General features: G+C 45.5%; 1 protein-coding gene across 1 annotated transcript in view; it reads left to right on the top strand.

Annotated features, from left to right (window-relative positions):
* Positions 1–26,041, top strand: part of LOC136571862 (antigen WC1.1-like) — a 134,442-nt gene that overhangs the window by 82,011 nt on the left and 26,390 nt on the right. Inside the window, exons 6-9 of the mRNA XM_066572481.1 lie at positions 297–341; positions 11,004–11,141; positions 11,363–11,461; positions 15,181–15,258. Coding sequence (XP_066428578.1) covers positions 297–341; positions 11,004–11,141; positions 11,363–11,461; positions 15,181–15,258 — 360 coding nt within the window. The remainder of the gene's footprint in view (positions 1–296; positions 342–11,003; positions 11,142–11,362; positions 11,462–15,180; positions 15,259–26,041) is intronic.

The following is a 26,041-nucleotide window of genomic DNA, read 5'->3' as shown; positions in this document are numbered from 1 at the left end:
GGTCTGTCATTAATACTTTATAGATGATAGGTTGGCTTCTACAGATAATCAAGGAATACATTATTATACATCTGATATATACTACACATAAATTATGGGCAGAAGTTGTCATATATTCACACCTAAAAATGACCCATTAAGACTGGTCAAGGTCATTAAATTGAGGGGGTTGATCTCAATGTTACATAAAGAAGGATCAGAACGTAAAGAGGTTATTTGGATCAATAACAAATGAATCTGCTGAATAGGAAATGTATTCGTACTTTGACAATTACTTCTAGTTTTGTCACTTACAGGTCCTGGTGACAATTTTACTCCTACTGTCCTGACACCAACAGCAGGTAAGATTATGATGAGACAGTGACTAAGATACAATACCAAGTGATACTAAACATTATGGCACAAAAATGACTGGATGGTTATAATATATCAATGACTCTCTATAACACATTTGTAGAACATAGTGTGACAAGACAGTGCACAGAATGGTCTGCAGGTGGCAGTAAACAGACCTTCTGTGTACTGGAGGGTGCATTAATCAGCAGGGACAGCTAAATCAGCAGGGTGTCTAAAATCTCTAGACACATTCAGTCCCTTGCTGAAAGCCAGAGCGAGAGGCTGCAGTAGCAGCATCAGGAACTTGGAGCCTGAGGTCCAAGTCGGACCAGACTAGGCTTTGTCATGTGTCTGATAGTGGAGGACATCCTCTATACACCCCTGGCGAGAGATGGTGATGGGGACCATGCGAGTTGGAAACCCTGGACTGTATTATGTTCCAGTACAATCGTATTATGCTTCAGTATATGTTTTGCTGTGTGTGAAATAAAACTGGTGGAAGCTAGAATTGGAAGAAATTCAGTGGTACTGAGCCTTAATGCGTGTGAATGGAGACGATGGCGATCCCAGAGAGTGAGTAACCTCCCAGGTTGCCACAATAGTATAAATCTATCTCAGAAAAATATTGACCATAATATGTATTTTATACTTGTCATTAACACAAATGATTGATTCCAGAGAAAATGATACAAGGTTATCCTAGTTTTTGTTCTATTAACATTTTATTATTTTTAATAAACAGATACAATTCTAATGACATGTTAAAAATGTAATTATGATCAATACAATTACATGGAGTCTTAAATACAATCAGTATCTGATCGAATGGGTTACAAAGGTTTAACAGGAACCATAAATAAGGGGATCGGGTTAGTAGTATGCAGCTTATCAAAAGTCTTAGCCGAGAAGGGAAAATCAGTCAGGAGAGGCCAACCCCATGAAATATCAACACAGTGAAAAGTACTTTACAGGTTTAGCTATAATCTTCAGTGACAACTTTTAGCATCATCTTTTTCCACAGTCTCTTTTGTCTCATACACAGAACATGACCCTGTTCACACCAAGTGACTAAAACATAAATGGAAGATCACACAGAACAAGACATTGTTCACAGCAAGTGAAGTCCAGGAGCTAGTTCAAGTGTCCTCATACAGAGAGTCAGGCACCAATTTGACGAAAAAGGAATGTAGTGTCCGATATTACCCACCTGACAAAGTACAGGACATCACATATCTGGAGGACGCACCTGATAAATGGGGAGGGAGGAAGGACCTGCAGAACATGCAGACAGGGAGATCAGGTGTCCAGACCATCTTTAGGGAAGATGTGGGAAGCAACTCAAACTAGCAGCATGCATGATACAAAGTACTAAGAGTGAATGATGTACATGGATGTGTCCAGCACCTTCTAGGAGAAAGGGTATAAACTTATCTGCTCAGGCTAGTGATGATTGGCTGGCTGGAGCAACCCACACACTCAGCCAGCCACCGGCGTACTGCTAGGAGTCTCAATTGCAACCCATCTATTTAGTGAACAGGGGCCCATTAGCCCCCTGCCATATGCCGTTTCACTGCTGTGGCCCACTGGCTGGCTGTGTTTGGCACTGAAAGAGGGGAGGGCCGTTACCAGGGAGCTGGCAGCCAATTACAGGCTGCAGACTCTCCGGGCAATCGCTCCTACCTTCCACTGATAGATTAATGTTGTAATTGGCCCCAACTGCAGTCTATCAGTGCGCTGTCCGCTGCATGATTGGTCTGGCTAGCAGTGCATTGAGAGCGGAAGAAGCGAGCGCAGAAGGAGTACATGCGATATTAAGCACTGTATGTAGTCAAATATGTATAGCTGGTATAAGTTATCAAAACCAGCTGGCATCACTTTGGGGAGGTAACGATCCTCTGCCGCGGCTATCAGCCATTGTGAAGAATTGCTGAGTTTCTCCCATTGATTTCAATGGTGAAACTTCACACCTCGTGCAATTAGGATGTGGCGTGATGCTGCCGCCGGCCGCGTTAAAAACAATGGATGATGCAAGGGCACACGCAAAATAGGACGTGCCATGATTTGTTTTTACCACATCAGGGTGCGATGTGGGAAACAATTGCTCATGTAAATGACCGCATTCAAAAGAATGTGTTTCATATTCACATGCATCTCACAACGCACAAATCTTGCACAATTTTCTTGGACATGTGAAAAAGGCTTAACCTAGCTATCTCCTGTATATAATTCTATGTTCAGCTGTTATAACCTATACATCTCCCTGTATGGTGATATCGATCATGCGGGTATACCCTTGCCCGGGTTATACCAGCATGGTTGATATCACTATATACAAGATGCATAGCTTATACCAGCTTCACAAATATAACTATGTACAGCAGATACCCAGGATATACCAGCATGGTCCATATCACTATACACAGGATGTATAAGTTATACCAGCTGAACATATAATTATATACAGTAGAATACCCAGGTTAAAGTGGTTTCACACCTCAATTGGGGATTCCGCCTTTCTGCTCCATTTGGGGAGCAGGAAAGGGGAATCCCCATGGTGGAACGGCTCAGTCTCTGGATGGAACCAAATAGCGCCGGAGGAACTCCATTGACTATAATGGGGTCCACCCACTTTTCGTGTAGCTGACTGGCTTTTGGTTGGAAGAAAAAGCATTTACGGTCAGTGGTTCCAACACAGATGTGAAGCTGGCCATACACCAGCATGGTCAATATCACTGTATACAGGTAAATGTATGTACATTTACCTGTATATAGTGCTATAGACCATGCTGGTATCTCCTGTATATACAGTAAGTATATATGTAAAGCTCGTATAAGTTATACATCCTGTATATAGTGCCATAGCCATGCTGATATAACCTGGGTATTTCCTGTATATGATTGCAGACCTAACACATAATTAAAAAACACATTAAAAAATGCATGCATTTAAATAATTAAAAGAAACATGTATTGTTTACATCCACATGTGTTTTTTGATGTGATTGTAAGGTCGCTATCACACCAACCGTGTTTTACCATGATTAGCACAGTATCATGAGCACCTAGCTAACTTCAATGGGGCTTTGCAGATCTGCACTCAAACGGAGCATGATTTATGAGCAATGTCTGCTGTACTTTTCTGTGTTTAATGCACCTCATCACCCATCACAATAATGATGTGTGTTAAATAGCGCTTTCAAATACTGTACCATCCATTCAAAAACACAGATCAAAATTGCAGTAAAATGCCATGGTTTCAAGCGGTGTTTAACTGAACGCATATTTGAGAGTGGCCTAATTATTGTTCAAAAATACAACAAAAAACAGCCTAAAGGGATACAAACAAATTTTCACGAAGTCCAGGAAGTGAGTCATATTTGGAAAACTTATGCCAAGGGGCTAGATCATATTTGTAATTTCGTTTTGCAGCTGTATGCAGTGTGGTTTAGGTATAGGTACGGGTACAGATGGAGGAGGGGGGACCCAGATGAACTTTCGCACCCAGACCCTAGGCCTTTAGTCATGCCCCTGTAACCAGCTCAATCATCCCACACCTGAGGAAGTGTGCTCCTGGAAATCAATATACTGTATCTACAGGTCCCAGGAACATGCGACAATATGAACAATGAGTAGAAATCATAACAATTAAGTTGTTGAGAAATGGGGAAGTTGGAGACCTCCAATTTCTAGCTATTAACAATAAGGCTGATAATGGAATCCAGCAAATCAGTTTTCTCAGATCAGTCGTAAATCTGTCGCTCAGGCTTGTTTCACATGAGCGTTTTATTGCGGTGATTTTGCTGCGATAAAACACCGGTTGAGAATCACGACCATCTGAAGCATTGGATTCCAGCGCATTTGTTCAGATGGGTGATTTCAGATGGGTGATTAGAGTTGGAAGCTGAATAATATAGCCAAGCTCTAGTAAGCATAGGGATTTCTTCCTGACTAGATTCAATAGAAAGCCATCTAATCCCCTGTTTGAGGGATATCCACACTTTATCTCGGTGATTAAGGATTGCATTATAATATGCAAATAAGTTCAGAAGGCCTAGACCGCCCCCCCAGCTTCCTATGTTTCTGTAATATAGAGAAAGCAACTCTAGGTTTCCCCACAAATATAGTCTTTCATTTGTTTCTGAAAAGTAGATGTAGTTGTGGGCTGAATAAAAAGAGTGCAATGCCTTGAATGGGATAAGCATTTTGTTAAGGACCAACCAACTTTTTGCAGCAACGATAAATGCAAAATTACAACCAAACCGCCAGTGAATTGTCACTGGAAATATATGGAAGAAAAGTTTGCCTGAAGAGAGGGTTTTGACCCCCAACCTAAAAGAGAACTAGTACCCTTATGGAACACGGACGTCTTTATTTAACCCCTTAACGACCAGCCCATAGTGTTTTTACGTCCTCCCGAAGTGGGCTTTATTCTCTGAGGACGTAAAAACATGTGTCCTGCAGAGAATAAAGCCCCTCGGGCTCTGGACGTGACAGCTCCATGCTGTCGGTGTCCGCAGGTAGCCGACAGCATGGAGCTGTCATCCCGGGCTGCGGGGACACCCCCCCGGCATTGTGAACGAATCGCAAAAAAGTAAACAAAACTGCAAAAAAAGTTAAAGATTCAGCTGTTCTGATGGATCGGATCCATCGGAGCAGCTGAAACTACTCACCGAGGTCGGCCGCACGGCTCCCCGCTATCCCGATGCTCCGGGCGCCGTAGCCGTTCTTCTGCGCATGTGCGCCAGGCGGCATTACGTCAGCCGCATGCGCAGAAGGCCCGGCGGCGCGAGAGACAAAATCTCCTGGCTCCCGGCTCCTGTAGGTAGACGGGAGGCAGGAGATGTCAGCGGGACCGTGGTGAGCGGTCCCCGGTACCGCGATCGTCGTTATCCAATGGATAACGACGATCGCGGAAAAGTGAAAAAAAGTATAAAAAAAGAAAAGTTTCACCTCCCCTCATGGATCGGATCCATGAGGGGAGGTGAAAATACTCACCCCCCTTCCTCCGTGTCCTCCGGCCGGTGTCGGGACCATTCGCTGGCTTCTGCGCATGCGCAGAAGGCCGGCGAGCCCGGCAAATTCAAAATCTCCCTGCACCCGGCTGTCACAGATAGCCGAGTGCAGGGAGATATGACTGGGGACCGCTGTATGCGGTTTCCAGTCATATGATCACTGTTATCCATCGGATAACAGTGATCATATAAAGTTAAAAAGTTTAAAAAAAAAAAAAAGTTAAAAGTTAAAAAAAAGTTTAAAAAGTTAAAGTTTCATCCCCCCTTACGGATCGTATCCGTAAGGGGGGATGAAATTACGTACCCAAGGTCCCGGATTTGTTCCCTGATGGGATGTTGATTCGCGGACCTTAACCCAGCTTCTGCGCATGCGCCCGTCAGTATGATGGCGGACGCATGCGCAAAAGTGAAAGATTGCCCAAGAAATGTAAAATCTCCCTGCTGCTGGCTACCAAAGGTAGCCAAGAGCCTGGAGATGTCACGGGGGGCCGCGGTTTGCGGTTACTGGTCACGTGATCACCGTTATCCAATGCATAATGGCGATCACGTAAAAGTTCTTTAAAAAGTGGCAGTTTCATCTCCCCTCACCGATGCGATCGGTGGGGGGAGATGAAACATCTTCTCGGAGGCTTCCGCATTTGAATCCAGATGCAATTATCCTCCATGGACCCTTCCGGCTTCTGCGCATGCGCCCACCGGCAAAATGCCGGACACATTCGCAGGAGCCGGGCAGCCCAGGAAATTTTAAATCTCCTTGCTCCCAGCCACCAACGGTCGCTGAGTGCTTGGAGCAGTGACCGGCGGCCTCGCTGAGCGGTCCCTGGTCACGTGATAAAGTAGTGATCTAACATTAGGCCGGTCACGCATAACCGGAGAGGAATTACGGGTTCTGCATGCGCTTGATCAGCGGTAATCCACGGATCAATCGCATGCATTGGATTACACAATTCCCCCCAATTAGCGGGTCGAAATTACATAATCCACTCGCAGAAACAGAACACTGCATGCTATATTTTACCACGGATATCCGCGACCTAGAGCCCATTGTGCTCTATGACCGCGGATATACTCGCAGCCCATATGCAAATGCATTGTGTACGGGCTGCGGGTATCCGGGTCATCTCTAAGCGATGGCACGGGAAATGCAAACAAAAAAAAAAGTACTGCGCATGACCGCCCGTGTGAGTAGGCAGTTATGCGCAGTACATTACGCGGCCGTACGCAGGGTCACAGCTGGGATCCGCTGCGGGCCTCCGCAAGCAGATTCCACATACGGCCGTGTGAGCCCGGCATTATTCAGACCGCTACCTGTAATCCGTAATTAACAAGAAGCCCCGGGAACGTTCGCCTTCATGCAGTTCCAGGAGCAGCTTGTTGAGCGCCTTCTGTGTGAGACAGCCGCACCGCAGCAAAATTACAAAGCCTCACAGCGCCACTTTTTACACCCCATCCCGCCGCTGAGGTTACGAAATACCCCCAAAATACATGAGAGGAGGGGGGATACCCGGTTTTCTTGCCCCATCTGCCCATCCCAACCAGCCTCCGTAATTACCCCTGTCTTCGGAACATAAAACGCAGTTTATATTATTACCTTTATCTAATATTTAGGGAATGTCAAAGAATGGGGATGGCGGGGGTGGGGGGATTATTTTTAGGAAGTCAATTTTTATTCCGTACAAGTGGGCAATGGGGCCTGGAATTTATTCAGTTCTGCCCTGAAATCCAGCGGGCATTCCCTCCATTATGGGCCTAGCCATGTGTCCTGTAAGTAGATTAGGGCCACAATGGGTATGTTTCTGAACCCGGGACAAACGGGGGGAACCATTTTGGGGTGAACGTCTTCATTCCTATGTACACTGTACAAAAAAAACAGTTTTCAAATTGACAAAATTGCCAAAAAAATGAAAATCGTAATTTTTTCCTTTTGCTTTGCTTAGATTCATTCTAATACTGTGGGGTCAAAATACGCAGTACACCCCTAGATGAATTTGTTAAGGGGTCTAGTTTTTTAAAATGGGGTCATTTGTGGGGGTTCTCTATCGTTTTGGCAGCTCAATGGCTCTATAAGTGGGCAATGGGGACTGGAATTTATTCCGTTGTACCCTGAAATCCAACGGGTGCTCCTTCCATTATAGGCCTAGCTATGTTTCCTTTAAGTAGATTAGGGCCACAGTGGGTATGTTTATGAACACAGGACAAACAGGGGTATCCATTTTGGGGTGAATGTCTTCATTCTTATATATACTGTACAAAAAAAACTGTTTTTAAATTGACACAATTGCCAAAAAAATGAAAATCGTAATTTTTTCCTTCGGCTTGGCTTAGATTCATTCAAAAACTGTGGGGTCAAAAAAGTCATCGTACCCCTAGATAAATTCGTTAAGGGGTCTACTTTTCAAAATGGGGTCACTTGTGGCCGTTCTCCATCGTTTTGGTCACTCAATGGCTCTACAAGTGTGCAATAGGGCCTAAATCTCTTTCAAGCAAACTTTCTATTCCGAAAGCCACCGGTTGCTCCTTTCATTTTGGGCCCCATTGTGCATCCAGACGTAAGACTAGGGCCACAATGGGTATGTTTCTGAGCACGGGACAAACAGGGGTATCCATTTTGGGGTGCAAGTCTTCATTCATATATGTGCGGTACAAAAAAAACTGCTTCTGAAATGACAGAATTACCAAAAAAATGAAAATCGTAATTTTTTTTCCTTCGGCTTTGCTTAGATTCATTCAAAAACTGTAAAGTCAAAAAAGTCATCATACCCGTAGATAAATTCGTTAAGGGGTCTACTTTTCAAAATGGGGTCACTTGTGAGCGTTCTCCATCGTTTTGGTCACTCAATGGCTCTACAAGTGTGCAATAGGGCCTAAATCTCCTTCAAGCAAAATTTCTGTTCCGAAAGCCACCGGTTGCTCCTTTCATTTTGGGCCCCATTGTGCATCCAGACATACGATTAGGGCCACAATGGGTATGTTTCTAAGCACGGGACAAACAGGGGTATCCATTTTGGGGTGCAAATCCTAATTTTCATGTGTACTATAGAAAAAAGTCCAGTCTTTAAAATGACATATTTGCAAAAATATGAAATTTTAGTTTTTCTCTTCTAAATTGCATTGACTCCTAAAAAAAAACTGTGGGGTTAAAATACTCATGACACCCCTCAGTGAATACCTTAAAGGGTGTAGTTTTTAAAATGGGGTCACTTCTGGGGGTATCTATCATTTTAACTCCTATGAGCCTTTCCAATCTTGGTTTGGTGTAGGAAAACAAAGTGTTCCTCAAAATGCTGAAAAGTAATGTTAAATTTGTACGTCTCCTAAATGGTTAAAAAAACCAAAAGTTTTTCCAATGTGCGCCAAAAATAAAGTAAACGGATGGAAATATATATCTTAGCAAAAATTTCTATATTATGTTTGCACATATTTGAGATATTGCAGTTGGAAATTTTACATTATTCTTTCTATAATAGTACTGAATGTCAGCTAGCTTAGTTTTTAACCTTTCAACCTCCTCTTCTAAGGAGTAGTATGCAAATCTCACAAGGGTGATAAGTTCCTTAGAACAATTAGAATCATAGAATGGTAGAGTTGGAAGCGTCCTCCAGGGTCATTGGGTCCAACCCCCTGCTCAGTGCAGGATTCACTAAATCATCCCAGACAGATATTTGTCTAGCCTTTGTTTGAACACTTCCATTGAAGGAAAACTCAGCCCCTCCCGTGGTAACCTGTTCTACTCATTGATCACCCTCAATCTAAGAAAGTTTTTTCTAATATCTAATTTGTGTCCCCTCTCAGTTTCATCCCATTGGTTCTAGTCTTTCCTTGTGCAAATGAGAATAGTGCTGATCCCTCTGCACGGTGACAGCCCTTCAGATATTTGTAGACAGTTATTAAGTCTCCTCTCAGACTTCTTTTTTGCAAGCTAAACATTCTCAGATCCTTTAAACACTCTTCATAGGACATGACTTGCAGACCGCTCACCATCCTGGTAACTCTTCTCTGAACTTGCTCCTGTGTGTCTATGTCTTTTTAAAGTGGGGTGCCCAGAACTGGACACAGTATTCCAGATGAGGTCTGACTAAGAAATAGTAGAGGGGGATAATGACCTCACGTGATCTAGACTCTATGCTTCTCTTCATAAATCCCAGAATTGTGTTTGCCTTTTTGGCTGCTGCATCACGTTGTCGACTCATGTTCAATCTATGATCTATTAGTATACCCAACTCTTTTTCACATGTGCTGCTGCTTAGTCCAATTCCTCCCATTATGTATGTGCTTTTTTCATTTGTCTTGCCCAGATGTAGGACTTTGCATTTCTCCTTGTTAAATACCATTCTGTTAGTCACTGCCCACTATGTTACTATTATGCACTTGGGTAATCTCCCCCATTTTATTTTCTAGGGGATCTACTCTGCCTCCAAGGTAGTTTGTGGTAGAGTTCACTTTAGCAGTTAAATATCACAGATGTTGATGGAGGGAGTTATTATCTCTTTGATGAATGTCTCAGATAAAGCATTATTTGAAGATGGCATATTTCTAAGAGATAATGCAGGTACAGATGGTAAAGAACCTGAAAGGACTTGCTTGTCAAGTTTAGGCCGTTGTTCTCAGGGCTGTTGCTTGGAGCCACTATTGACTAGTGCAATGTCCGTATTGTTATGAGCTGGAAAGAGGGCCTGATATGAGAAGACCAACCTCATGCTTCACTAAAGGAACCACTGCCACTAAGAGGAGAACTGCTGGCAGATGCCAGGCCACGCAATTTTCTTCCACCTCATGCTGCAGACCGTGGGGCAGAAAAAGTCCATCAGTCGCTTGCGCTCCTTTTTAGCATCTCTCTTCAACATCATGGTGCATTCCACTAAGGGTCCCAAGAGATGAAAGCAATAAGTCTTCATTAAAGGAGATGTCCCGCGCCGAAACGGGTTGTTTTTTTTTTAAACCCCCCCCCCCGTTCGGCGCGAGACAACCCCGATGCAGGGGTTAAAAAACCCACCCGCACAGCGCTTACCTGAATCCCGGCGGTCCGGCGTCTTCATACTCACCTGCTGAAGATGGCCGCCGGGATCCTCTGCCTTCGTGGACCGCAGCTCTTCTGTGCGGTCCACTGCCGATTCCAGCCTCCTGATTGGCTGGAATCGGCACGTGACGGGGCGGAGCTACACGGAGCCGCTCTCTGGCACGAGCGGCTCCATAGAAGACTACAGAAGACCCGGACTGCGCAAGCGCGGCTAATTTGGCCATCGGAGGCCGAAAATTAGTCGGCACCATGGAGACGAGGACGCTAGCAACGGAGCAGGTAAGTATAAAACTTTTTATAACTTCTGTATGGCTCATAATTAATGCACAATGTATATTACAAAGTGCATTATTATGGCCATACAGAAGTGTATAACCCCACTTGCTGCCTCGGGACATCTCCTTTAAGAGAGCTGCACTATGTATTGCTATTGGAGGTCACCAGTACGGAGCTCAGTGCTCCACACTTTGGCAATTCCCCCTATACATAGTTATGCTTTGTGTGAAACCTGTACACAGATAATTAAATATGATTCATCTGAACTGGATAATATGTGGAATGTTAATTATATTAGATTGCTGTACATGATGTATAGATGTCATTATTTCAGTTCTGATTTTATTTCTATTTTCCTACAGCCCAGAATCCAGCACTGCCATCTACTTCCACTGTCTCTAATGTGTTCCTTCTGATCTCCATTATTTCCCTGACCCTTCTTGGTATTGCAGTCATTATAATAGTATACTTGATGAGACAATCCAAGTGGTATACAAAAGGTGAGTCCAGAAATAATGGCCAACACTTTTACATAAGTGAATAGAAAAGTCCAGTCAGTTTGTGATTTTAATATACAGATCTGTTAGCAGACCGGACTATACATGTCCTATACACGCTGGAGTTCATTGTATCTGGTTGTGTGTTAGTTCTGTTATCTATGTGTTGATTTCTGTAGATCTAATCTTTTATATTTTTATAAAATATTACATTTTTTGTTCAGTCCTCAGAAACGTCACTTCTGTTTCTTTCCATGACCCGGTGTATGAAGAAATTGATTTGAGGCTGTTGGAGAAAAACAAAAGCGTGTCCCAGGAATCAGGTAAGTAACTTGTATGTGTTCTATCTAGAAGGATATGCTGTATAACTCATGTTAGTGGGTAAATCTAACACTAGATATTTATCTCTAATTATTATTTCTTAAAATGAATTCTATAAAGTGAGGCTTCACTGTGTGATGAGGAGTTCCATTATAACTTTTAGCAGATTGTTCAGTACTGTAAACATGATTGTTCTCCACAGATCTAGAAGTAGATATACACTTATCAGTCAAATCATTAAATCTACTTTCTTAATATAATGTACTGTGTGGCTACTTAGCTCAATACCCAACAAGCTTTGATGCAGTATGTGTTTTGACACCTTTCTATCATATAGGGTGAAGCCACACGAATGTATATCGGCTCGGTTTTCACGCCGAGCCGATATACGTTGTCCTCGTGTGCAGGGGGGAGGCTGGAAGAGCCAGGAGCAGGAACTGAGCTCCCGCCCCCCTCTCTGCCTGCTCTCCGCCCCTCTGCACTATTTGCAATGGGGAGAGGTGGGACAGGGGCGGGGCTAATTCTTGGAACTTAACCCCGCCCCGCCCCACCTCTTCCCATTGCAAATAGTGCAGAGGGGCGGAGAGGAGGCAGAGAGGGGGGCTGGAGCTCAGTTCCTGCACTTGGCTGTTCCATCCTCCCCCCCACCCCTGCACAGGAGGACAACGTATATCAGCTCGGTGTAAAAACCGAGCCGATATACATTCGTGTGACTTCACCCATACAATCAAACCTCTAGTTTCGTTAGTAATCTGTCTGAAAGCAATCAGCCAAACTTGAAACTGATAAAATTCGAGGCAATTATTTCCATAAGAAACAAAGTAAATCCAATTAATTTGTTCTAGACATTCCAAAAAACACACAAAACCACATTTAATAGAGAATAAATATGGTTTTTAATACCAAAAACAATAATAATAAAAAATAAATAAATAAATATGATTGCTGTAAAGAATAAATGAGCATTTATCATGTTATTGAACATCTTACTGTGTTTTCTGTGCTGTTACATAGGACTGCAGGTCACATCTAATACATCATCTACCCTTAGCATTATCACTGTGTTCTCTGTGCTGTTACATAGGACTGCAGATAGCATCATTATCTGTCCTCAGCGTTATGACAGTATGTTATCTGTGGTGTTACATAGGACTGCAGGTGACATCATTATCTGTCCTAAGTTATAACTGTATTATCTGGGTAAACATAGCCACTTACATTACACTACAGTACTGCTTTCGCACAGTGATGCTGGAGAAGGGTGGATAGCACTTCAGCATCAGGAAGAGGAGACGCTGAGCAGGAGATCACTTGATCCAATGAAACTAGAAGCAACCAGTGAAACTAGAGATGAAATTCTGGCTTTCAAAATCAATGAAACTGGAAACCGGCTAAACTAGAAGATAATTAAACTAGAGGTTTGACTGTAAATAAAACGTACATCATATACCCCACACTTGATATTGGAGATGAAATTGGCAACTTCAGTTCTGGGAGATTCTGATAAATGCAGCATTTTAAGCTGATGCTGGTGCCACAATGCGATTATTAAAGTAGTGGTCAGGAAAGACTAGGAGTCTGGACCATTGTAGGTCACTCTAGGCCAGAGTGGCAGCTTAATTCTCAAGCTAAGAAATCAAAATCCTCCTTCAGTTGTTTGTAGGTTAGATAGGGTAGCTGTCCGGGAACATATCCATTTGGGTGTCTATTATGTACTCCATGAATGGATTATGATTCACAGAGATACTATTGGATGCACTGAATTACATCATCTGGTCCAAAAAATGGAAATGTCACATGATAACTTTTGATTATACCTGCTGCATACATGAACAAATATACATATATTACTGTACACTTGAAACCCTTCTATTACACCACCGTGCCTGATTGAGGCAGTCTATTTCCAGTGTCTTTATAGACTCCAATTACTGTTGCTGACACTTCATCAGATAGAAATGCATTGGGTCTAGAATCCTTAGGAGTTTTTGAGTCCAATGATGTCATCCTGGGGCATATTTTACCAGCAGCCCCCAAGAGGTCTGGTATGTTCTAACCTAGTACCTTCTCTCCCGCTAGCGTTTATACTGCTGGGATAGAGGTGGAAAGTTTGCATTTTTGTTTGTCTGTCCCTATTTGTGATACACTACTGAGTCAGGGATCATCATAGACTATAACTCGTGGCTGAGCATGATTACCTTGCAAGTATATTTTGATATCGATATTTTAATATATACAAATAGTTTGTTTTTAATTGATGCCCTTATTCAGTGAATTGCAGATATGGTAGTTGGAGCCATTTTTGAGCCTCGGTATAGGCAGAGATAGATTTCTTAGTAGTTGAATGGCATAGTCCACTGCTTGAAATTCCCTGCAGTCAGCTGTTTGCTGCGCTGCTGTCAGTATATTTCAGGCCTTAGTCACACGGGCGTTTTTTCCCGCGATTTGCGGATCGCATGACGGATGCGCAGCCGCAAATCGCGTGACCGGGGCCGAAAAATCGCCCGAAAATACTGCTCCTAGCCGCGTTTCAATAGAAACGGGCCGGAGCTGTCCAGCGCATTGAATTCAATGGAGCCGGCAATACAGCTGGCTCCATTGAAAGCAATGGGCTGCCGGCGATCTCACGATGAATTGTCGGGAAGGGCTTAAATATATAAGCCCTTCCCTGCAATTCATCCAGAAATGTGTAAAAAAATATATATACATATATACTCACCTTGTCATGAATGGGTGAGTGAGAGCTGCCTCTGATTGGTCAGGCTGTGACCAATCAGAGGCAGCTCATTCAGCAGGCGGGGATTTTAAATCCCCGGCTGCTGAATGCTACAGAGAGCACCGCCGGCCGCGGCTGAACTCCGTCTGCCGGGACAAGGTGAGTATATATATATATATTTTTTTTTTACACATTTCTGGATGAATTGCAGGGAAGGGGTTATATATTTAAGCCCTTCCCGACAATTCATCCCGCGCACGCCGGCAGCCCATTGCTTTCAATGGAGCCAGCTGTTTTGCTGGCTCCATTGAATTCAATGGGCAAACATCGTTCTTCTCTGCCACAGCTGTTACAGCTGTGGCAGAGGAGAATGATTTGTCTTCTATATGTTCTCAATGGGGTCGGCGCTGCTGCCACCGGCCCCATCGAGCGCATATAGAGAAGAGAACAGGAATCGCAGATCGCAGATAGGTACGATCTGCGATTTCTGTTCTATAATTTATTGAACAGGCGCATAAAAAGCGCTCGTGTGTCCGATACCATTGCAAAGCAATGGTTTTATAAAATCGCCGGACGCATGCGCATGCGCAAGTCGTGGCTAAAAACGCCCGTCTGACTAAGCCCTCAAGCTGTAAACAGCTCCGAACAGTTGACAGTGGTTAGGGTTGATATTACAAGCACTGTTCGCAATAGGAATGAAAATACCAACCCAGGTCTCTGCAATGCCTCTGCAAATCGTCAACAATGTACATGCCACAGAAAAAAAGCAAAAAGCTTATTTTAGGATATGCTGTAGATTTTTAAACTTAAAATGCAAATGGTTACAATTTGGCAAACACACAGCAACATTTATGCAACCATTACAGATTTTGCTATAGATTTGTAGTAGAAATGTTCTGTCACATGTGAACTTAACATAAAACATAATTAATCTATAAAAGACACTTCAAGTAAGATCTTCCAGTCTGAACTGTTATATATGTTGTGCTTGTACATTGTCTGTAGTTGATGACCCAAGTGACCTTGAAGAGAAATTGGAATACTACACATCTGATGAGAGAAGGGATGAGATACCTAACCAAGGTAATAGGAATCACATTATGTATTACAACAAAAGGCTCCTATTCAGGGGCGTAGCTAGAGGCTCATGGGCCCGGGTGCAAAAGTTTAGCTTGGGGCCCCCTTCCAGACCCGTCCACCCACCACTCCTTTTCACAGCTACTCCTTGTATATCACTTTTAGCTACATTACTGTTTTTTTTAATGACCCATTCACGGATCATTAGTAATCAGGGGTTTTAGATTTTTAAAACATCCAGAACACAAGCCTCAAGGCACGCTTTGCTTCCCCAAGAAAGAAAAAAATAATGATATATACACATACATAATACGGGCACACATACATTGGGGACAGCATGAGCTAACTTTTATAACATGTTAGGGCCCATGTCCACGACCAGGTTTTCACCACGTATTATGCACACGTGGTAATCCCAGCATGCTCTCTTTCTCTGCGTACCACGTAACGTGAGCCCTGTACACTTGTATGATACGCTGCCCATACACATTACATTGTTTCCATACGCATTGTCACTCTAAACAGAGTGGGGAATTAAAAAAAGAATCCCCCTGTGCATGTGCAGTGCCACACAAAGCCGTATGTGGTCCCTGCCGGCAGCGTGCATGGCTGGGAAATGTGTGAGATGCTGGTGGTCTCCCACAGTGTTGTAGGCTTACGGCTGTGGCATTGAGCCCTTAGTCACCAATACAGCGGCTCGGTTCTAGCATACCTCTAATAGTGAAGTCAGGTGCCGGCTCGCAGAACCCCCCTCACTCACCCCCACTCCCCATCACACAGAACACCCCTCACTCACCCCCACTCCCCATCACACAGAACCCCCTCACTCACCCCCACTCCCCATCACACAGAACCCCCCTCACTCACCCCCACTCCCCATCACACAGAACCCCCCTCACTCACCCCCACTCCCCATCACACAGAACCCCCCTCACTCACCCCCACTCCCCATCACACAGAACCCCCCTCACTCACCCCCACTCCCCATCACACAGAACCCCCCTCACTCACCCCCACTCCCCATCACACAGAACCCCCCTCACTCACCCCCACTCCCCATCACACAGAACCCCCTCACTCACCCCCACTCCCCATCACACAGAACCCCCCTCACTCACCCCCACTCCCCATCACACAGAACCCCCCTCACTCACCCCCACTCCCTATCACACAGAACACCCCTCGTTTCCCCCACTCACCATCACACACAGAACACCCCTCACTCACCCCCTCCCCCTTCTTAATCATACCGAGGAGGTTCCCTCTCACTGACTGCACTTACTTTCACTATGGTCTCTGCGCAGGCAGGCACATCGGTGCACATATCCGGGCACATCGGTGCTTCCTCCCAGGACCTCCGCTCAGACCCCTCCCCTCTGATGATCTCTGTGCTGGAGAACCAGATGGGGGAGGGGTCTGAGCGGAGGTCCTGGGAGGAGCGCCGATGTGCAGGAGAGCCTGCCTGCGCAGAGACCATAGTGAAAGTAAGTGCAGTCAGTCAGTGCCGCCTGACTGACTGCAAAGTAAGCCCCGTGGGCCCCCTGGGGCTCAGGGGCCGGGTCGCAACCGCACCCCCAGCACCCCCTATATGTACGCCAGTGCTCCTATTAGAAAGCTGTGCATCTGATAACAATCCCTCCTTAACGAGAACCTGTCACCTTTCCTGTCTGTCTGTAGTAGTTAATACTTGTATTCCCCATAATATAACAATGATAGAGTAGCTTTTCTCTGAACCTTCATTGTACCGTTCCTCTGTTATTCCTGCTAGAAATTTATGAACAAAATCCAACAGGGCACCCCTATAGCCACTGAGGTTGCTCAGTTTGGGCTGCATTAGACCGTGCAGAGACTCACTTCTTGGACAAGGAAGGGGAATGTCAGCACCCAACTGTCAATCCATTTCTAAATATTCAAGAGGAATAACAAAGGAGTGGTACAACTCAGAGTCTAAAGAAAAAACGCTCAAGAATTGGTAATTCATAGAGAATAAAAGTATTACCGGTACATACATATACACAATTGTATAAACGCGTTGTACTGCACTTCATTAAACTCTGGAATATTCCTGTTGCCTTTCACTACCTATACGCCGGCCGGGCCTGGGGATGCCTTATCGGGGGCACCTCCGTGAAGTTATACGCTTCTATATCACTCCCTTTGGAATAGTAATACTGCCCGAGCGCTGAAATATTTCTTTCTGTCCTTATACCGGTACATACATGTGAGAAGAGGGGACAGGTTCTCTTGAAGAGATTTTCAGCATTGACTTCTATTGGAGGTTTTCTAATTGTAATAATCTTAAAGGGGTTATGTAATTATAAAAAAATAAATAAATAACAGCTGGGCATGGGATAAAAAGAAATAAGCAAGCATACTCGCCTGTCCTTGACCTCCCAGGATACAGCTGAGTGGCCATATTATGACCACAAGTCCCAGCCCAACTATGGATCTATGAGACTGGGCTAACAGCCTCAAAGGAATTGATAATGGTTAGTTTGGTGTGAAAGTGACCTAACTCATATACTAATAATGTTGCTCATCATGATTAGCTGGGCAGTTAAATTGCTCTGATTTTCACCAAATCGGATGGGGTGAGTCTGACTATGTTTTGATGAAAATTGCTAGAAAATCAAATTTCCCAAAATGCCAGGTACAAAATTCAGAGTGTAGGCAATCAGCAGCCGGGATGCCTTGATCACATCATCAAATGTGTCCTCCATCTTGCATATTGACAGTAGTTTAACTGAACTCCTCCACCACATGACTCAGCCATATATAACATAGGCACTGTATTGTTGACAGACATTTTACATCTGAGCACTGGACAAAGAAGCTGCAACACATTAGGGGGCCCATACAAAATGTGGTCTGTACATACGGAGATATATCCTGCAGAGGATATATCGCTGCTGGTTTGGAAAAATGTACTCCAGCATGGAAGCTGCATGAACGTCTACATAAAAATGTATATGTATGCTGCTGTCACCATATATAGCAGCAGAGCAAACAGAGAAACTACGCTTTTACATGGGAATATTGCAGTTTTCTGTTTGTGGCTTCAGACACTGTTCAAAGTTGCACGTCCGGCCAATACAAATTATTTGCTGGTGTTAGGCAGCTACCTGTGGATTGAGGGTAAATAAATGAAACTACGCAAATCAGGGAGAATTCATAATTAGAGATGAGCGAGCGTACTCCGCCACGCCCCTTTTTCGCCCGAGCGCAGCGATTTTCGAGTACTTCCGTACTCGGGCGAAAAGATTCGGGGGACGCCGTGGGTGAGTGGGGGGTTGCAGTGGGGAGTGGGGGGGAGAGGGAGAGAGAGAGGGCTCCCCCTTGTTCCCCGCTGCTACCCCCCGCTCCGTCACGCCTCCCCCCGCCCCCCTGGCGCCCCCCGAATCTTTTCACCCGAGTACGGAAGTACTCGGAAATCGCGGTGCTCGATCGAGTAATTACTCGAAACGAGTAGGTTCGCTCATCTCTATTCATAATATAAAATATATACTCTCTGGCCTTCTGTATATATGACGCATCTGACAGTGGTTTTCTGAAAAATTCCAAAATCAGCTGAAAAGTTAGGTAAAACAAAACTAAAAACTAAATAAAGGTAAAAATAATTAAAAAGAAAAGAAAAACAAGAACACATGAAGAAAGCAGGTGGTAGCGGGTGGGCCAACTAGGCACTTTCTTAAAAGCAGTTCTGCCTGTGCGTTACATTCGCAGTACACAAAATAGGTTAAAGAGTGTCTGACGCAGCATGCCTCATCTAGTACCACCTTCTCTATCTCCCAGTTTCATCCACACAGCAGTCTGTTTGCAGCACCTAGCCAGGACCCCCTCTACTTCACCCTGGGTCAATTTCCCTGCAGACTGCCAAAGTAAATACATAGATCAGGCTGAGGAGCTGTTTGATCATTCATTGCCATGGATGTCAAAGGGGTAGACCAAACAAGTAGAGGGAGAAGACCAAAACATTGAATTTACAGATTTTTTTTCCTCTGAAGAGGAAGATAATAATAATAATAATCTTTATTTGAATAGCGCCAACTTATTCTGCAGCGCTTTCAGGCATGGATAAATGCAAAACAATACAACAATTACAATATAAGGTACATTGGGTTAGACACAAATGGGTTGAGGGTGGTACAGGAGGTGCAGGGGGTGGGGAACACAGGCAATAGGAAATTTTATGATAAGGGTAGGTCATTGCGCCCGGTCTTCTCTCTATAGGCAGTGTGTACTCAGTGGATGAGGAAACGGAGGTGCCAGCTCCTGGTACTGACTGTGATATAGAGTCCACTCAGGAGGAAAAGGAGATGGAAGATGATAAGATGCTTGACCCAACATTGAAAAACAGGGAGAATCATCATAGCAGCTCATAGGGAAAATAGGAAGAGGCAAATGTTGCAGGGTCACACCCTACTAAGACTGGGAGTAGGGTGTTGCAGAAAAGCAAAAGGGCTATATTGCCACCATCATCTACCACTAGTTTCTGCAGCAGCAACATCAGACCCACAGCTAGGTCTGCTCACATGACTTGTGCAGTCTCAGCATTCCTTGAAATCACAGCTGATGACAGAATAGTGGTAACCTGTTAGATCTGTGTAAGTATTTAACAACCCCACCGCAATGTGTATGAACAGCTACATGAATTCACTCCAATTGCTGCCTTGGAGAACCATCTGGGCCAGAGGGCAAAGAGTCAGCCTCACGCTGCTCCCTCCTCCATCTCCCTCCCTGTTCATGCATTAACCTCTGAGCACAAACAGGCAGCTTTGTGCAGGGGCAGTAACACACCTACTTCAGGCCTCTCCCCTGCAATTAACAACAGGGCTGCAGACTTCAGAGCCAAGAGTGAGAAATGGAGAGTGGAAATGGAGAAGAGAGAATATGCACAAGCAGCACTCGTTGCCCTTTAAGGCGGGATCGAATAGCGCAGAGCCTTAGAGAAAAAACCTGGACTATGGTTCCACAATCCGCAGAGGATATATGATATAAGGCAGAGCCAGGATGCAGTAGGAAAGTACAAAAAACTTTTTTCCACCGTGTTAAAAAATGGCTGCAATGTTTCGACCAGTCTGTTACTGGTCTTTAGCAAGCATGCACAATGGGGCTCAAACCACAAGGCACATCAGACTTCAACTGTGTTTTAACTTTTATATAATCACCATTATCCATTGGATAATGGCGATCACGTGAACGGGGACTGCTCACCGCGGCCCTCGATCCCTGCTCCAGGCTCTCGGCTACCTTTAGTAGCCAGGAACAAGGAGACTTTAAATTTCCTGGGCCCTCCTCAGCTTCCGCACTTGCGTCCGCCATTTTGCTGATGGGCATATGCGCCAAAATTGGGGAAAGGTCCGTGATTGGAAGTGAAACTTTAACTTTTTTTACTTTTACATGATCGTCGTTTTCTATTGGAAAATGGTGATCACGTGACCAGGGACCACGTACTATGGGCCCCCGTTAAATCTCCAGGCTCTTGGCTATGTTTGATATCCAGGAGCAGGGAGATTTTAAATTATACTGGCAATCTGCGGCTTTTGTGCATGCGTCTGCATGCGCAGAAGCCATTGTGAGATCTACGGATAAATCCGGGGCCTTGGGTGTGTAATTTCATCTTCCCTAATGGATATATGATCCGTTAGGGGAGATGAAACTTATTTTAAACTTTTTTTCTTAAACTTTTTAAAAACTTTTTTTTTTACTTTACATGATCGCTGTTATCCATTGGATAGCAACAATCATGTGACCGGGTACCGCATACAGCAGTCCCTGGTGACATCTCTCTGCTCTTGGCTACACATGGGAGCCGGGAGTTAGAGAGATTTTAAATGTGCACGTGCCCGACGCATCACAGCCTTGAAGGTAGGTGATGCAACTACAACATTGTTTGTTATTGAGGAGGGCTGGGTAGTATCTGTTAGGATTTTTTACTATTGGAGGTAAAATCTCCCCCTTTTGCTATTGTTAAGCAGTATTTAGAATATTCTTTTGGAATAGAGAGTTCCTGATGAGGCTGCGTAATTGTAACTGAAACGCATAGAACACTTTTCCAGGATAGATTGAGATTTTTGTGGTTCTTCACGTCTTAGGAACCATTTTTCTCTTACCTGGGTGACGTTTTTGAGATGTCACTGGAAATGAGTGAGCACCAAAATGCTTGAGTGCTCGTTGCTCGAGTCGAACTTTTCGTAATGCTTGAGAGCTCGTTTCGAGTAACGAACTCTATTGAAGTCAATGGGGGACTCGAACATTTTTGTATATGACCGATGCTCCGCACAGGGGATGACTTGTGAAACACCAGAAAACCTCAGAAAGTCATGGAAACACCACAGAAACGGATAGGGAACGGCAGGGGCAGCATGCATGGCTGCATCTGAAGTTCCCAGGTCCCACTATTAAGCCAAAATGGGGTCAAGAGCCTGGTGGTCACCCCCCTAACAATTTACTTGGGACAAACCCTCATTAGCAAGGCACACATGCTGGCACATCTTAGCTAAGCACCACACTACCTGCAACCAAGGACAATCACTGCCTGTTGGTGACACCACTGCCTCTTCTCCTGTGTTGCATGCTGGCATTGCTGTCCAACCCCCTTGCACGACCCTGCGTCCACAGCGCACACAAAATTTTCCCTGCGCAGCATTCAGCTGGCCTCCTGCCACATGCTCACTTCATAGCCCCACCACTCTCATGTCGATTTATAAGTGCGTCTGCGATGAGGAGGAACCGGAGACACACACTGCAGAGGGTTGGCAGGGCCAGGCAGCAACCCTCTTTGAAAGTGTGGGCAATAACCCACAATGCTGTTGAGAATTGCTGATAAATTGACGTACGATCATCATTCTAATCCTGTGCCACCTCCGTCACAAAATTGTCAGGAGCCGCAAATGTGGGCATAAAGGGGACTCAGGTGCCAGCACTTCTACTCATCTTCACAATGCAGCAATACTCTGTGTGGGAAGCACGTGAGCTGGCCCAGGGTCAGTCTCGGTCTCAGCCTCCATGTTGTGTGACCCAAGGTGCCGTGAGTTACATAGCATTGGAAAATCCATGTGTCCCCACACAATTCATTCTGTGTAGGTGTCAGATAACTGAACACCGCAATGGGAAGTCTTTGTGCACCCACAGCATAGCCAAGCCCAAGGAACTCAAAGGTGGTATTACACATGAAGAAATCAGAGTCCCCAAACATGGCAGAGTTTCACCTCCCCAAGGACCTCGGCCTCGGCCCACATTTCTGCCCCAGTCAGTCAGTGCATTTGTGCCAGATAGGTAAAACACCGCAATGGGAAAGCTGTTTGCACTGTACCCAAGTCAGTCAGTGTTTTTGTGCCAGACAGGTAAAACACCACAATGGGAAGTCTTTGTGCACCAATAGCATAAGCGAGCCCAAGAAACTCAAAAATGGTATTACACATGAAGAAATCAGACTGCCCAAACATGGCAGAGTTTCACCACGCCAAGGACCTCGGCCCACACCCTCACTAATCGTGGGCATTAAGCAGACTCAAATGCTAGTACAGCTGTGAACGTCTCATTAAATCAGTTACGGTTGCTTTCATCGCTCCAAAGACCGAATGAACCACAAAGTAGTTCCACAGGCCATACCTGGTGCAGTTACCCCCCTTCCCCAGGACCTTGGCCTCTTCCCTACACCCTCAGCAATCGTGGGCATAAAGTGGACTCGGATGCTAGTATAGCTGTGAACGTCTCATTAATTCAGTAACACTTCTTTTGTTTGGCCCAAACCAGTGTCTCAGATAACTGTGGTAATGCGAGAGCAAATACATGTTGCCCCAGACCCCAAGCAGCGCTAATCCCCAGACCCCAAGCAGGAGGAGAAGGTGGTGTAATAAGGCCGAGAAACCATGACCGAGGTAGGACCCGCAATACTCTGTGTGAGAAGCACGTGAGCAGGCCCTGGGACAGGCTTGGTCCCAGCCTCCACCTTGTGTGACCCAAGGTGCTATGAGTTATATAGCAATGGGAAATCCATGTGTCCCCACAAACTTCATTCTGTGTATGTGTCAGGCAGCTGAACACCGCAATGGCAAACCTTTGTGCACCCACAGTATAGGCAGACCACTGAAACTTTTCTGTTGCAAGAGTATAGGCGAACCCCTCAAACCTTTTAGTAGCAAGTGTATAGGGGGACCCCAGTAACCTTTCTGTAGTAAGAGTATAGGAAGAACCCAGTAATATTTCTATAGCAAGAGTATAGGTGGACCCCTATAACATTTTATTAGCAAGATTATAGGCAAACCCCTCAAACCTTTCAGTAGCAAGTGTATAGGCGGACCCCTGTAGCATTTCTGTAGCAAGAATATAGGTGGACCACAGTAACATTTCTGTAGCAAGAGTAAAGGCGAACCCCTGAAACATTGGTGTACCAATAGTACAGGCCAGCACTTAAAAAAATTTGTTTACCAAGAGTAAAGGTGAAGCCCGAAAAAATTAGTTTGCTAACAGTATTGGCAATGGCCCGAAAAATTGGTGTACCAAAGTACAAGTGTACCCATGAAAAATTGCTGAATGCCGAGTGCAGGTGAAACCCATAAATATTTTTTAAAGATGCAGCTCGTTATTGCTTAATTTGTTACAGAGCCTGGAGTCAGCCCTCCACAAAAATTGGTTTAAGTTTAACTTTAAAAACTTTTAAAAAGAGCCTTTTGGGACGCATAGAAATTGGCAGTTCAGCGTGATGTTTTAGGAGGAGAAGGAAGAGTAATATCCGAGAGGGATACACAAAGCTAATTCTCCCCTTTTTTGGGGTGATAGAGGATGCATTTTTCTCCTGTTGCAGCGAAAAGAATCTTTAGGATCCACAGCTTTCCACCGGTGGAGAAGAGAAGTCTGGGGAAGTCCAGCCTTTGTTCATCTTTATGAGGGTAAGCATGTCGGCGCTGTCAGTTGACAGGCGGGTAGGCTTATCCATAATGATTCCCCCAGCAGCACTAAACACCCTCTCTGACAAGACACTAGCGGCAGGGCAGTCCAGCACCTCCAGGGCGTACAGCGCAAGTTTGTGCCACGTGTCCAGCTTTGACACCCAATAGTTGTATGGAGCAGAGGCATCACGGAGGATGCTGGTATGGTCAGCTATGTACTCCTTCACCATCTTTTCACTGTGCTCCCTCCAACTCAGCCTTGACTGGGAATGATGACAAAGACTTGCTGGGGAGCCATAAAACTAGCAAAGGCCTTGGAGAGTGTTCCCCTGGCTGTGCTGGACATGCTGCCTGATCCCCATGCCTCGCCTGCTAGTTGGCCCTCGGAACTGCATCTTCTACCACTAGCACTGTCAGATGGGAACTTTAGCATCACTTTTTCCACCAGGGCCCTGTGGTATTGCATCACTCTCGTACCCCTTTCCTCTTCGGGAATGAGAGTGGAAAAGTTCTACTTATACCGTGGGTCGAGAAGGGTGTACACCCAGTAATCGTGTTGGCAAGAATGCGTCTAACACGTGGGTCACGGGAAAGCAGCCTAACATGAAGTCAGCCATGTGTGCCAGAGTCCCAGTACACAACCCATTGCTGTCCTCACTAGGACGATGCTCCTCCTCCTCTTCAGCCCATACACACTGAACAGATGACAGGCAAGCAGCATGGGTACCCTCTGCATTGTGGCCAGCAGTCTCTTCCCCCTCCTCCTCCTCCAAAACGCACTGAGATATCGACATAACGGTGGTCTGGCTATCAAGCGACATACTGTCATCCCCCATCTCCTCTTCTAACTGCAAAGCATCGGCCTTTATGCTTAGCAGCGAAGTTCTCAGCAGGTAAAGCATCAGGTTGGTAACACTAATGATGGCCGCATCGCCGCTCACCATTTGGGTAGACTCGTCAAAGTTTCCGAGGACCTGGCAGATGCTGGCCAGCCATGCCCACTCCTCTGTAAAGAACTGCGGAGGCTGACTACCACTGCGCCGCCCATGTTGCAGCTGGTATTCCCCAATTGCTCTTCGCTGCTCATACAGCGTGGCCAACATGTGCAGCGTAGAATTCTAGCGCGTCGGCACGTCGCACAGCAGTCGGTGCTCTGGCAGCTGAAACCGATGTTTGCAGTGTCCTGAGGGTGGCAGCATCCGTGGTGGACTAGCTGAAATGTGCGCACACGCAGCGCGCCTTGCCGAGCAGATCAGACAAGTGAGGGTAGTTTTTCAGAAACTGCTGAACCACCGGATTGAAGACATGCACCAGGCATGGCACGTGTGTGAGGCTGCCAAGCTGCAGAGTCGCCACTAGGTTATGGCCGTTGTCACACACAATCATGGCCGGTTGGAGGCTCAGTGGCGAAAGCCAGAGGTCGGTCTGCTCTGTTAGACCCTGTAACAGCTCGGGGGCTGTGTGCCTATTGTCACCTAAGCTGATTAGTTTCAGCATGGCTTGCTGACGCTTGCCCACCGCTGTGCTGCCGCGCGCTACTGACTGGTGGCGACGTGCTCACACTTCGTAATTGAGAGGTGGAGGTGGCGGAGGAGGTGGCATAATAAGCCGCAGATACCAGCACCGAGGTAGGACCCGCTATTCTTGGTGGGGGTAGCACATGAGCCGTCCCAGGCTCTGACTCGGTCCCAGCCTCCACCAAGTTCACCCAATATGCCGTCAGTGAGATATAGTGGCCCTGCCTGCCAGTACTTGTCCACGTGTCTATCGTTAAGTGGACCTTCCCAGTAACTGCATTGTTGAGGGCACAGGTAATTGCGGGACACGTGCTGGTGTAGGGCGGGGACGGCACAACAGGAAAAATAGTGGTGACTGGGGACCGAGTAGCGCAGGAC

This window comes from Eleutherodactylus coqui, chromosome 6 (genome assembly GCF_035609145.1).
Source record: "Eleutherodactylus coqui strain aEleCoq1 chromosome 6, aEleCoq1.hap1, whole genome shotgun sequence".
In the NCBI taxonomy this organism is placed as follows: Eukaryota; Metazoa; Chordata; class Amphibia; order Anura; family Eleutherodactylidae; genus Eleutherodactylus; species Eleutherodactylus coqui.
This window is presented reverse-complemented; position numbering and strand designations above follow the sequence as displayed.